Source organism: Molothrus ater, chromosome 23, assembly GCF_012460135.2.
Source record: "Molothrus ater isolate BHLD 08-10-18 breed brown headed cowbird chromosome 23, BPBGC_Mater_1.1, whole genome shotgun sequence".
In the NCBI taxonomy this organism is placed as follows: domain Eukaryota; kingdom Metazoa; phylum Chordata; class Aves; order Passeriformes; family Icteridae; genus Molothrus; species Molothrus ater.
The window spans coordinates 3,754,194-3,765,531 of NC_050500.2; the positions used below are offsets into that span (position 1 = coordinate 3,754,194).

The window sequence follows — 11,338 nt, forward strand, 5'->3', positions numbered from 1 at the left end:
CCGGCTGACACAGCCTTGTGAAGAAGGGCCGGGGCTGGCGGATGGAGAACACACCACTTTATTGGGGAGGGGGAAGGAGCGCCCGGCAGGGGCAGCCTTGAGAACTATCCCATGGGTTCGGGTGGGCTCGGTGCCCGCTCGTCCCGCGAGGGGCTGGGCAGCCGATGTGCTGGGGCATGGGGTCCTCCCCGGCCCTGGGGGCAGGAGGACATAAATAGAGGGAACAGGCAGGTGGGAAGGGGACATAAAACTGACATAAAATGTCTACTCGGCATAAGTAACAATACTTAGGGGTATGGCTGGGTGCCCAGTGAGATGTGGAGGTGTCGGGACCTCCCTGTGCCAGGGTGCTGACGCTGGGGTCAGGGTCCCACGGGCAGACTCTGGCGCAGTGCCTCAGCACAGCCGGCCAGCTCCATGCGCTCCAGGGCAGCAAAGACGTGGTCCAGCGTGGCACTGGTCTGCTGGCACCAGCGCTTCAGCATCTCGTACTGCTGGTCACGGATGTGGACCACCTCCAGCTCTACCAGCTCAATCTCTGCCTCCCGCAGCTCCAGCATCCTCATGAACTCCTTCCAGCGCCGCACTGGCACCACATCGATGACGGCGTAGAGCTGGCTGCCCTGCAGCAAGGCGCCACGGGGCTCCGAGGGGGCAGAGGGCTTTCCTTCCTCGCTGGGTGGCTCACGCAGCAAGGCCTCCTGTTTGAAGCTCTTCTTTGCTGTGCCAGTGCCACGCTCTGTCTCCTGTGGGAAGTATGGCTGGGTCCAGCACGGGTTGTGCCACCTCCAGGCACTGAACTGGCACAATGGTGTGGTTGCAGCCCCGGGCATTGAGGTGGAGGCCTGTGCCATGGGGTGGGGACCACCCCCATGCCGGAGCCTCTTCCTCTTGTGGTAGATGGCCAGGGCACCCAGGAAGAGAGGCCCGGTGAGTCCCAGCAGGATGTACTCCAGACCTGAGCCTGAAAGGAGGAGCAGGAGCATTGCCATCAGCTGGCCAGCACAGTGACTGCACACCACCAACCCTGGCCCCATTGTCCCCATACCTTTGTTGTTGCTGCCGCACGCTTGCTGGCATTCTTTGCCACATGTGTCCACGGTGCGCCTGCAAGGAGATGGGACCCATGGGTGCCGTGCTGTGCCATGCCACGGGCCCCACATGCATCCCTGGCAGGAGGGTCAATGCTTACATGTGACACGGCCGGCATTCATCACCCTCTCTGTAGAAGTCAGGCTTGCAGCTGCTGTCACAAAGGGCATCCTGCACCTCTGAGCCTGGGGAGAGGGTGGGAATGAGGCAGGGTGGCACAGCCAGAGGTGGCACAGCTGGGAGGTTGTGCCATGGGGCAGCTGGCAGCACTCACAGGGTTGCTGGATGAGGCGTCCGGTGCAGGTCTGGCACTTCTGGCAAGAGAATTCGGTGCACAGCGGGTCAAGGCAGACACGGAATCGGCCGGGCTCACAGCCACAGGCAATGTTGCTGGTGGCCGAGCAGTTGCTCAGCACACTCTGGAAAGCTGCAGAAAGCAGGCAGTGAGCAGCTGGGCACGGCACTGCAGAGCACAGCACGGTGTGGTGTGGTGCCAGCTCACCGTGTTGGTCACACTCGTAGCAGGCCTGGCACTCGCTGAAGGTGTTGGGCTGGGTGCGGAAGGTGCCGGCAGGACAGGGGTCGCACACGCAGGCGTCTTTCAGGAATGTCCCTGCAGGGACAGTGGGGTGACAGGGAGCACGGCCGCCTGGAACAAGGCACCTGCTGTGCCACGGTGTGCTGTGCCATGCCGCACGGACGGGGCAGCGCTCACCTGCGGGACACTGAGGGCAGCACTGACGAACAGCCTCCACCCAGTGCGTGCCGTCAGGGCACTGGCGTCTGTCCGTGTGTCTCCTCAGGCGGAGGAGTGGCTGCACCAGGACCCGCTGCCTTTGCAGCACGTCGCGGTCCCGCCACCCTGGGGGCTGCGATTCGCTGGCTGCCAGCCACAGCGCTGCCAAGGTCACCTGCAAGCAGGGAGAGAGCAGGGCTGCAGGCAGACGGGTTGGTCCAGCAGCCTCGCACCCGTGGGGACAGCCCTCACACCAGCTCATGCTGGGCTACCAGAGCCAGAGCCGTACCTGCAGCTGTGTGGACAGCGGTGCCTGCGCAAAGCTGAGCGGCTGAAGCCGCGGCCCTCCGCCCCAAAGCCGCGTGGGCGTGCTGCCCCAGGGCTGGGAATGCCCCGCGGCAGCCCCTGTGCTCTGCTTTCTCCGCAGTACACGAGCAAGCAACTTCCTGCTGGCACTGTGGGGGCCACTGTGCCACAGCCTGTGCCCATGGGGCTGCCAAGGTGCCCCCGTGTGCTCTGCAAATGGTGCTTCCATGCTGGCTGGGGAGCGGCACCGAGATGCTCGATAGCCTGTGCCAGCAGGACCCTGCCATGTCCCCAGGGATGGGGACCAGTAAGTCAGGCACACGGACTGCTGGTGGTGCCAGAGATCGCTGGCTTAGGGAGGCGTCGGTAGCCGGGCGCGTAGGGGTTAACGCTGCCAGCTTTGACTTTCCTGGGGTTTATCTCCCTCACAGAGGAGGTGATTTCCTCCCCGAAAGGAAGCCGTGCCTGGCTCAGCTCTCCCCGATGCTATCGCTCCCCGTTACGCGCGTCCCAAAGTAGGTCACTGCTCCCCCGCGGGGTGCCAGGTGCTGTCCGCAGGGCAGCCCTGCTCCCCTGGAAGCCCCTGTGGGTGTAGCGAGCGGTGCCCACGCTGACACCCCTTCCACAGGCCGGGCCGGGGGCTGAGAGGGCCGTGGCACTGACAGTGTGGGCAGGGAGCCAGGGGATTCCTCGCTGGGGGCTGGATTTCCCAGCCGTGATGGCCCCGATTACGGCAGTTGAATCATTTTCTACTAAACCCGCCGCCACCGGCAGACTGGAAACCGCGCTGGGCCGCCCCGCTCGCAGAGCGCTGCCGGCAGATCCGGGCGGGTGCCTCAGTCCCGGCTGGCAGCGGCACATCTGAGTCACCGCTGAGGCACGACCGTCCCCAGCGGGGCCCTGCCCGCGCACCCCGCCCGCAGACGGGCACTGCCCGTGCCCAGCGCGGGGAGAAGGTGCCCGGTGGGCACGGGGCTGGCTCCGCGCTGCGGAGCGCCACCGCCGCTGGGGCCGTGCCGCCGCCTCTGCCCCCCGTAACGCAGCCGCCGCTGTCGGTGCCGGGGTTGGCACCCGAGCCCCGAGGGCAGCTGCCCGCGGTCCGTGGGCACAGCCACTCCCCAGGCACTGCCCTGCCTGCAGCCCCAGGACTGACCCCACCCTTCCCACGGCCGCATCCGCTCTGTGGCCGGGATCTTCACGGCCGGTGGCCCCCGCCGCGGTCACGCCACACCGCGAATGTTTTGGTGCAGCAGAGCCCAGCCCCGGCTGTTAGCCAGCGGTGTAAGCGGTTTTGGCGAGCTTGGCACTGGAGTTAATCCATCTTCCTCCCTCCCTCCTCCAGACCCGTTACGGCCACAGCCGTGGGACACCCCACAATTGGTGCCAGCGCTCCATGGGACCCCCCAGGCCACCGCACTCACCCAAGCCACCCCAGGGCAGCAACACTTCATCCTTGTGGCCGATGCGGCTGGGTCATGCCGGGGCGCTGAGGGGAGCGGGCCGCAGGTGCAGGGGGGTGTCGGGGCAGCTCAGTGCCCGGGCAGGGTGCCCCGGCACCCCACGGCTGCCGTCAGCAGCACGCGACGCGTGGTGAGTGAGCGCCAGCCCTCCCCAGACAGGCTTTTACACCCAACCGCAGCAGGAGGAAATGCTTTTTTGGAAATGAGTCCAGGGGGTATGAAACCACATGACGGGAGCGCTGGGCGCGGGAGGGACCTGCAGTGCCTCGCTGCAGACCCGGCCGCCGCCCTCCCTCACCCGTTAGCGGGGGTGGCGGGGGTGGCAGGGCACGCAGGCTACGTGGGGAGCAGTGCATCCCCGTCCCAGGGCTCCATCCCCACCCCGAGCTCCAGAACGGGAGGCTGGAACTGGTCCCATCCCCTTTTGGTCTGTCCCGGAGGGGGCTCTCTCAGCCACGCTGCACCCACCCAGGTGATGCCCAGCCTTGGGTGCTGCTGAAGCCAAAGGAAAGGAGAGGCAGACATGAGCGTGCACCAGCTGGTTTTATTGCTCAGCTGGGACGTGGAGTGCAGCTTAGCATGGGGGGGCAGCCGGGGCTCTGGCCACCGCGCGTGTCCCACCGTGTCTCCCGCACTCCAGTCCCAGGTGCTGCCATCCACTGCCAGCCCACAGGGCAAACCTGCCCCAGCCCTGCACTATCCTCTCCTGCCACCAGCCCCAGCCTCCTCCCTGCACTGTCCACAGCACCGTGCCACCGGCACCACGTCCCTCTCAGCACCTTCCCCACTCACCGCTGCCGACGTCGTCATCCCTTCCTCGCCTGCAAGAGCTGACCCACAGTCTCCCACAGCCCCCCACAGCCCCAGGGCCCCCTGCCCGACAACTCTCATGTCTGTAGACAAGGGGTTCAGCACAAGCCACGTGCCATGTCCAGCCCTGCACCACCATGGCCAGGACATGTCCTCGCCAAGGGGACTGGTCTGCATCCCCATCCATGTCCCCACCAGCGTGGCCTCCCAGTGCCTGCTCTGCCCGGCCCCGGCTTTACGCTACGGTTAGAAGCAGGAGAAGCTCCTTGGTACATCCGTGCATCTGTCCTTTTCCATGCCAGCGGCTCTCAGACCTCCCTGCAAGACACAGAGTGGGGAGAGAGGCCTTCAGCACTGGGACTCGGTCCCTGGGAAGCCCCTGGAAGGGCTGGGGCACGCCCAGGAGCAGGCAGCCTGTGCTTACGAGGCCGTCAGCGTGGAGTTGAGCAGCAGCGTGGTCCGGATCCGGTACAGCTGCGCCAGAGTCAGCTTGCGGTGCTGCGCCGCCTGCGGGTCCGAGAGGGTCCGGCGGGCAGGGGGCTGGGGGTCGCGCCTGAGCCCCCCTGGGAGGGATGCTGGGCTCTCCGCTGGCTCCTCTGGCTCTGAGAGCTCTGATGTGGAGCTGCCGCTGCTGCCGGGGGCAGCCTGAGGTGCGGGCTCTTGGCTAGTCCGGGGGGAACCAGCACAGATGTCAGAGAGGCTGCGGCTTTGGCTCAGGGGGCCTGGGGAAGTGGGGGACAGGAGCTGAGGCAAGCTGGCCTCCGACTTGGACTTGAGCACCCTGGCCGGGCAAGGCAGGAGCTGCACGGGCGTCCGGCGGCGCAGCCGGGGCGAGCCCGGCCGTGTGGCAGGAGGGGCCAGGGAGGGCTCCTGCCCCTCCTCGGCCGTCCCCTCGGGCTGCTGGCCAAAGTCCCGCAGGGAGGCAGGTGAGAGCGTGCCATAGGCGCTGTCGATGGAGGACGAGCGGCAGCCGCTGCCTGGGGAGGCCACGCCGTGGGGCAGGGGAACAGGCAGGGCACCTGCAGGCAGCTCCTGAGTGGGGGTATCGGTGGAGGTGGGGGTCTCCACAGAGGTGCCAGTGCCGATGGAGGTGCTGGTGCTAACAGAGGAGCCATCCGAGGTTGAGCTGAAGGGTCCTGCGTCCCAGTCTGGGGAGGAGAGCTCGTCGCCACCCTCTGCTGCCACCATGGCAAGCGTCTCGGTGGAGCCGTCGGATGGGCTGTGGAGGCAAGAAGGTGAGGAGGGGCCTGTGCCAGGCTGGGGGTGTGCAGGTCCCCCCTCCTGCTCCCTACCACTGCTGTGAGTCCGGGCTGGCGCTGCTGTGGTGTAGGATGGTAGGTGAACTGGCAGCTGAAGTGCCACTCTCACCATCATCCTCCTCATCCTCCTCGTCCTCCTCCTCCTGCTCTCCATGCGCCGGCGCTGCCGCAGCCTCTGCAGCAGGTTCTGGGATGGGGGGGTTGTCAGTGAGGAATGGGGTGTGCACAGGGAACCCACGTGTCCCCCACCCACCCGTGTGCCCTCACCTGGGCATTGCGCACTGCCTCGACCCAGCTGCGGCACAGCTGCCCACTGCTCTGGAAGGTGTAGGCGGCCACGGCACTGCCCAGCTCGTTCAGGTAGATGAGGAGGAAGGAGCCTGTGGGCAGGGGCTGTCAGCAGTGTCCAGGGACCTCCCTGCAGCCCCCCTTATGCCCAGTGCTCTCACCTGGGTCTCTGAGCTCCCGGCAAACAACTCTGTCCACCAGCAAGGGCTGCCGGATCACCTTGGTGCGCTCAGCCTTCTTGAAGGGCTTGGTGATGAGGAAGAGGTCAGGTGAAGAGGAAGCAGTAGACGTCCATCTGAGGATGAGAGTGGAGCCACGGGCACCAGTCAGTGCAGTGAGTGAGGGTGGGTGGGCAGGGGCCGGAGCTGAGCCCTCCCTGTCCCCTGCAGTCCTCACCTTGCTGTCTTTACCTTCCCGCATCCTCAGGCTGCCCTCGAGGAGGAGCTGCCGGGTGTCCTCCGGGGAGGTGCCAGGGATGGGGGCTGTCAGGTCCAGCCTCAGGAACTCCTTAAGCAGCTGCCAGAAACCCCCAGAGTCGGCATGGGGTGCATGGGGTAACATGACATGGGTGGCATAGCATGAAGTGACACAGGGTGGCACAGCAGTGTGGCAGAGGGTGGCATTGAGTGGCATGGCATGAGATGGCAGCTCCACCATGTCCAGCCTACCTTGTCCACCTCGTCTGTGCTGCCCTCCACCACCTCATAGGCATCAATCCGGCTGAGGATGGCATCCAGGCGCTGCCGCTCCTGCCGCTGGCGCATCCGCGAGTTGACGTCGTTGATGAAGCGTTCCACGGAGCTGATCTGTGCCAGGAGAGGTGGTGGGTTTGAGGGGCCACCAACCCTGCTGCCCCCCACCTCTGATCCCTTACCATAGTGGTGATGGCATCACGGGCGCGTGGGTCATCCGTCTTCTTCAGGATAGACTTGAGGAGCAGCGGGTACTTGGTGAGGCGCTGGTGAGGTTTCACCAGCATGTCGCTCAGCTTCAGGCGGCTGCACTGCTCCTGCTTCTCAGCCCACTGTGGTACCCAGGCATTAGCACCAGCCCCAGCCCTGCCCCAGCCCCAGCCCCAGCCTCCCCTTACCGTCACATAGGTGCGGAAGAGCTCGCTGTCCCGCAGCAGGGTCCGCATGTACTCCATGCAGCCCTCCTCCTCCATGCAATACCGCACATAGGGCTTGAAGAGGGACCCGAACTGGGGGACACGAGGCGGTCACCATGCAGCACACGGCATGGCGTGGCTGCCCGCTGTGGCATGGCATCCCCACTCACCATCTTGAAGCCATCGAGGAAGTCAATGGGGTCCAGCAGTGCCCCAGTCCGCCGTGCCTTGGCCAGCACTGAGGCCATGACGCTGCGCCACAGCTTGCAGTGCAGGCGGATGATCTCCCCGATGTTGCTGAAGAGCCGCTCGGCATCCACCTGTGGGGGTGAGGTGGGCAGCGCTGGGGAATGGCACCTCCACCCTGCAGCATGGCGAGGCTGAGGACCCATCCCTGAACACCCTGTCCCCTGTAGCCCCCTCCACTCACCTCACAGAGCAGCCCTGACTCCTGCAGGTTCACCAGGCAGGAGAGAAAGAGCTGTGGGGAGGGAATGGAGAGGCAGTGAGCTGCAGCCACAGCCCCCAGCCACAGCCCCCAGCCCCAGCACAGTGCAGTAGCTGCCAACACTCACATCAGTGATGACTTTGAGGTTCCGGATGTAGGTGGCCTCTGTGTGCAGCAGCTCCCAGATGGCTTCCTGCTGGTGGCACTGCCGGCGCGACAGGACCTGCCAGGCTGAGCGTCAGCGCTGTGCCAGGGCCTGGGCACAGCCCCTGAGGCTCCCCAGGCACTGTCCCTACCTCTGTGCCCTGGATGATCTGCTGCCAGCTGTCCTCCAGAGTCAGCCCAGCCTCGTCCCCATCCTCCTCCCAGGAGTCGCGGTCAAAGCGGAGCTGGGGCGGCAGCTTGGGCAGCCCGAAGGTGCTGTAGGCGTGCAGCCTGTTCACCAGCTGCTCCAGCTTCTCAGTCTCCTGGACAAAGCAGGGGACAAAGCTGGGCGGGGGCCACTGGGCATGTCCCACGGACCACCTCACCCTGCCTGTGGAACGAGGGTCTTGAGCCACAGGGGGACCCATCCCAGGTGCCCAGCATAGCCACAGGCAGTCCCCACACCCATCCCCGTGCCTGCATCCCACCTACCCGCCCGAAGGAGCCCGTGCTAGTCCCGGAGCCAAAGAAGCCGCTGAAGCGGCTGGCAGCGCGGTTCTTCCAGGTGTCAGTGCCATTGGTGGGCAGAGAGCTGCTGCTGTGCAGGGCTGGCTCGGGGCTGGGGATGCTGCTGTCCCCCAGGAACTCTGTTATGTTCTTCCTTCGCCGTCCTGGAGCCTGCAGTGAGGACAGCCAGTGTCCCCAGGGTCAGTACCCAGCGCTGCGGCCAGGATGGGGACAGCGGCCTGGCTGACCTGAGCACCGTGGGACAGACGGACACCCCGGGCAGTGGGGTCCCCCGGCCAAGCTCCCCTGCCCGCACTGACCTGCCTACCTGCATCCCGGGGGTGCAGGGCCCCGGGGATGGAGGACCCCGGGTGCTGCCTGGCCAAGCCCGGCCGGCCATGGACAAGCGGGCCCAGCAGCGGGGGGGGCTCAGGGCATCCCGAGGGTCGCAGCCCCCGGCCGGGCCGTCCGTCCAGCCGCACTCCCGGCTCGGACCGCAGAGCCGGGGCCGGGCAGGCTGTGGCCGAGCTCCTCCGAAACAAAAGGAGGTGGGGCCAGCGCCGAAAACCTAATTTCCCTCCTCGGCAGATAAGCTACCAGAGCTGAACAATTCACCGGCGGAGATCAAAGCCCCCCGGCTGGTCGCAGGAGCTGGGTCACGGCCAAGCGGCTCCCGCCGCCCCGGGCAGCGCTGCAGCGGCTGCTCCCTGCGTGTCCCTGGGCTGCGCTGGGATGCGGCCGCTGCCATCTCCTCACCGGGGCAGGGTCGGGGCTCCCTGCCGGCCACCAAGCCCTGGGAAGCGGCATGCTGCTGCCACCGCCGCCAGCACGGCCCCACACCCCGCCACGTCCGCAGAGCCAGGCGGCAAGAGCTGCTCCGGGCACCTTTGCCATTACTCACTGCGCTGCCGCTTCTCCAGACGCCCCGGCTGTCACCAGCCCCATCGCCTCGGGGCCACTTGGGACCCGCCTGCCCCCAGGAAGGGAGTCGGGACCGAGACCTCCATAGAGGTGCCTGGTTGCCCTCTCGCCCCCTGGCCCTGCTAGAGCCTTGCCGGTCCTGCAGCCAGGCGTCATAGTGCTGGACACGGGTGGCCACTAGCCCCGGCCAGGCAGCCAGGTTGCCGCCCTCAGGGCCTGCTGGCACAGCACCGAGCACCGTGTCCCCCTGGCGGGACCCTGCAGAGTTTCTCCCTTCAGGCCTGGCACCCTGCTCCCATGGGAGCAGCACCCAGTCCACGCCTTATCTGGGGCCAGGGTCCACGGGGCAGGACAGAGCTGCTGTGCTCAGCAGCTGCCAGCAGCAGAGAGGAGGGCCGGTGGCCAGGGCGAGTCCTGGGGCCAGGGTGAGTCCCAGGGCCGGGTGGCACCGAGCGGCAGCAAACACTGGGGCCCCCAAGGCTCCTGTTTGCCTTTGCTTTGGTGCCAGCCTGTACCTGGCACAGCCAAAGGGCTGGTGCTGCTGCTTGAGCTACTAGACTGCCATGGTGGAGCCAGAACAGCACAGCACAGCCAGCATGGCACAGCCAGGAGAAAAAGTGGGTCTTGGGGACTCCAGGGGGATCTTCAACCCACACTATACATGGCCCATCTTTACCAGAAAGAATGGCTATGGGGGATCACACATTCTGTCATCCCATCCCCAATTCCTCCCTCCCCAGAGCTAGCACTGGCACTCACCAGGCTCTCAGCGCCCTCCCGGCGTCCTGGCAGCGGCTCCAGCGCTGGCCCAAGGAATGCAGCACTGCTGGCAGGGTGCAGGATGGGCAGGCTGGCTGACCTGGCATCTCGCACTGCCTGCTCCACCTTCAGCTCATCCCCGGGCTTGGCTGTGGGAGCATCAGGTTGTCAGTGTCCCCTGGGAACTCTGGAGCAGCCAGGCCTCCCTCGGGGCCCCCTCAGCACCTTTCACCCTCAGGTAGTGTCCCCCGAAGCGAAACGCCTCGAACTGCAGTGACAGCGGCGTGTGCGACTGGTCCAGGTAGATGTCCACCTTGCCCAGCTCAATTGCCTTCCTCTCAAAGACTGGCAGCAGCACTTCCCTGCAGGACACGAGCCCTACATTTGTCTTTGCATCTCTCCCCACATTGTCCCTTGTCCCGTCCCCAGCAGACTCACCCCAGCGACTTCTTTTTCACAGCTGGCACGATCTCTGCCTCGATGTCGATGCTGAGGTCAAACTTCAAGGTGAAGCACTCCTTGCTGGGGTCCTGGGGGCAGGGGGCAGCTGCTTGCCCAGGGATCCCTCCCTCCCTCCCACCAGGGCCATCCTGCTGCCCTGCCGAGTGCCCCAGGGAGAGGAGCCGGTGCCTTACGTCCGTGTGCCTGCGCCAAGCCTTCTTCTTGGGCAGCTTCAGCGCTGAGCTCTTGCGCTCCCTGCGGGCACAGGGAGGGCAGGGTGACAGGGATGCCGCGGGCTGGGGCGGCACACGGGCTGTGCAGGGCTAGGGGCTCACCCTCTGCTCTCTGCCGGACCCTCCTCCTCCTCCTCCACATCAGAGGGAGGGCTGGTGCGCGGGGGGCACGAACGTGTGGACATGTTGCGGGCCAGGATGGAGCCTGCAAAGGGGCATCGAGCTGGGCTGTGACAGCTCGCCCAGCCCCGTGCTGCCTCCCGCTGCATCCCACTCCCATCCCCGAGCTGCACCAGCCCCAAATGCACTCCATCAGTCCCGTCCCATCCCTGCTCCGCCGCAGAGCAGCGGGGGCAGCGGTGCCACAGCTGGCTCGGGCTCACCTTGCGGGGACAGGTCGAAGCGGATGTGGCCATCGAAGTGCATGGCGCCATGGAGGCGGCCATCGCAGAGCTCACACAGGCTGAGGGGGCCGCTGCGGCTCAGCTGCCGGCACTCGGCGTGGTGGCATTCCTGCGGGGACACCAGCCCGTCAGGCAGGGCCTGCCCGGGGCCGCAGCTGTGGCGCGTTCACAGGAGGGATGGGCAGCACCACGGGCAGCAGGGTCCCCTCCGCCAGCCCCAACTGCAGCTGGCACATTGTTCACAGGGAATGCTGAAGCCAGAGCGGGCACGGGGAAAGCAGCATGACCAGGACATGGCCGTGTGGCAGTGGGTGCTGTAAGTGGGTGATGACACGGGGGGTTCTGTCCCACAGAGCCCCTCCCTGCTCCACCGCAATGAGCAGAGACCCTGGGACACCTGCACATGCCGAGGCTTGGACAGG

The 11,338-nt window shown here is 66.3% G+C and overlaps 2 protein-coding genes across 4 annotated transcripts; both read right to left on the reverse strand.

Moving 5' to 3' along the window:
* Nucleotides 1–59: 59 nt before the first annotated feature.
* TNFRSF25 (TNF receptor superfamily member 25) lies at nucleotides 60–3,625 on the reverse strand. Of its 3 annotated transcripts, XM_036396276.1 has the most exons (7): nucleotides 3,556–3,625; nucleotides 1,808–2,003; nucleotides 1,595–1,705; nucleotides 1,367–1,519; nucleotides 1,193–1,277; nucleotides 1,049–1,107; nucleotides 60–964 (listed from the first exon to the last, which is right to left on the reverse strand). In XM_036396276.1, the coding sequence occupies exons 1-7, from the start codon at nucleotides 3,583–3,585 to the stop codon at nucleotides 363–365; spliced, it is 1,236 nt and encodes a 411-aa protein (XP_036252169.1). In that variant the 5' UTR covers nucleotides 3,586–3,625; the 3' UTR covers nucleotides 60–362. The 3 variants fall into 3 exon arrangements, with proteins under 3 accessions (XP_036252169.1, XP_054373128.1, XP_036252168.1); XM_054517153.1 differs by having other exon boundaries at nucleotides 1,595–2,003; XM_036396275.1 differs by lacking the exon at nucleotides 3,556–3,625 and having other exon boundaries at nucleotides 1,808–2,170.
* A 493-nt stretch (nucleotides 3,626–4,118) lies between these two features.
* PLEKHG5 (pleckstrin homology and RhoGEF domain containing G5) lies at nucleotides 4,119–11,011 on the reverse strand. The gene is given in 21 exon segments (XM_054517172.1): nucleotides 4,119–4,722; nucleotides 4,829–5,623; nucleotides 5,697–5,865; nucleotides 5,918–6,043; nucleotides 6,113–6,218; nucleotides 6,220–6,246; nucleotides 6,348–6,467; nucleotides 6,620–6,757; nucleotides 6,826–6,975; nucleotides 7,042–7,152; nucleotides 7,230–7,379; nucleotides 7,490–7,540; nucleotides 7,635–7,730; nucleotides 7,804–7,974; nucleotides 8,144–8,329; nucleotides 9,839–9,987; nucleotides 10,064–10,200; nucleotides 10,277–10,368; nucleotides 10,474–10,534; nucleotides 10,615–10,717; nucleotides 10,896–11,011. Coding segments are annotated over 21 exon segments (2,991 nt in total). The 5' UTR covers nucleotides 10,939–11,011; the 3' UTR covers nucleotides 4,119–4,712.
* Between the last annotated feature and the right edge of the window lie 327 nt (nucleotides 11,012–11,338).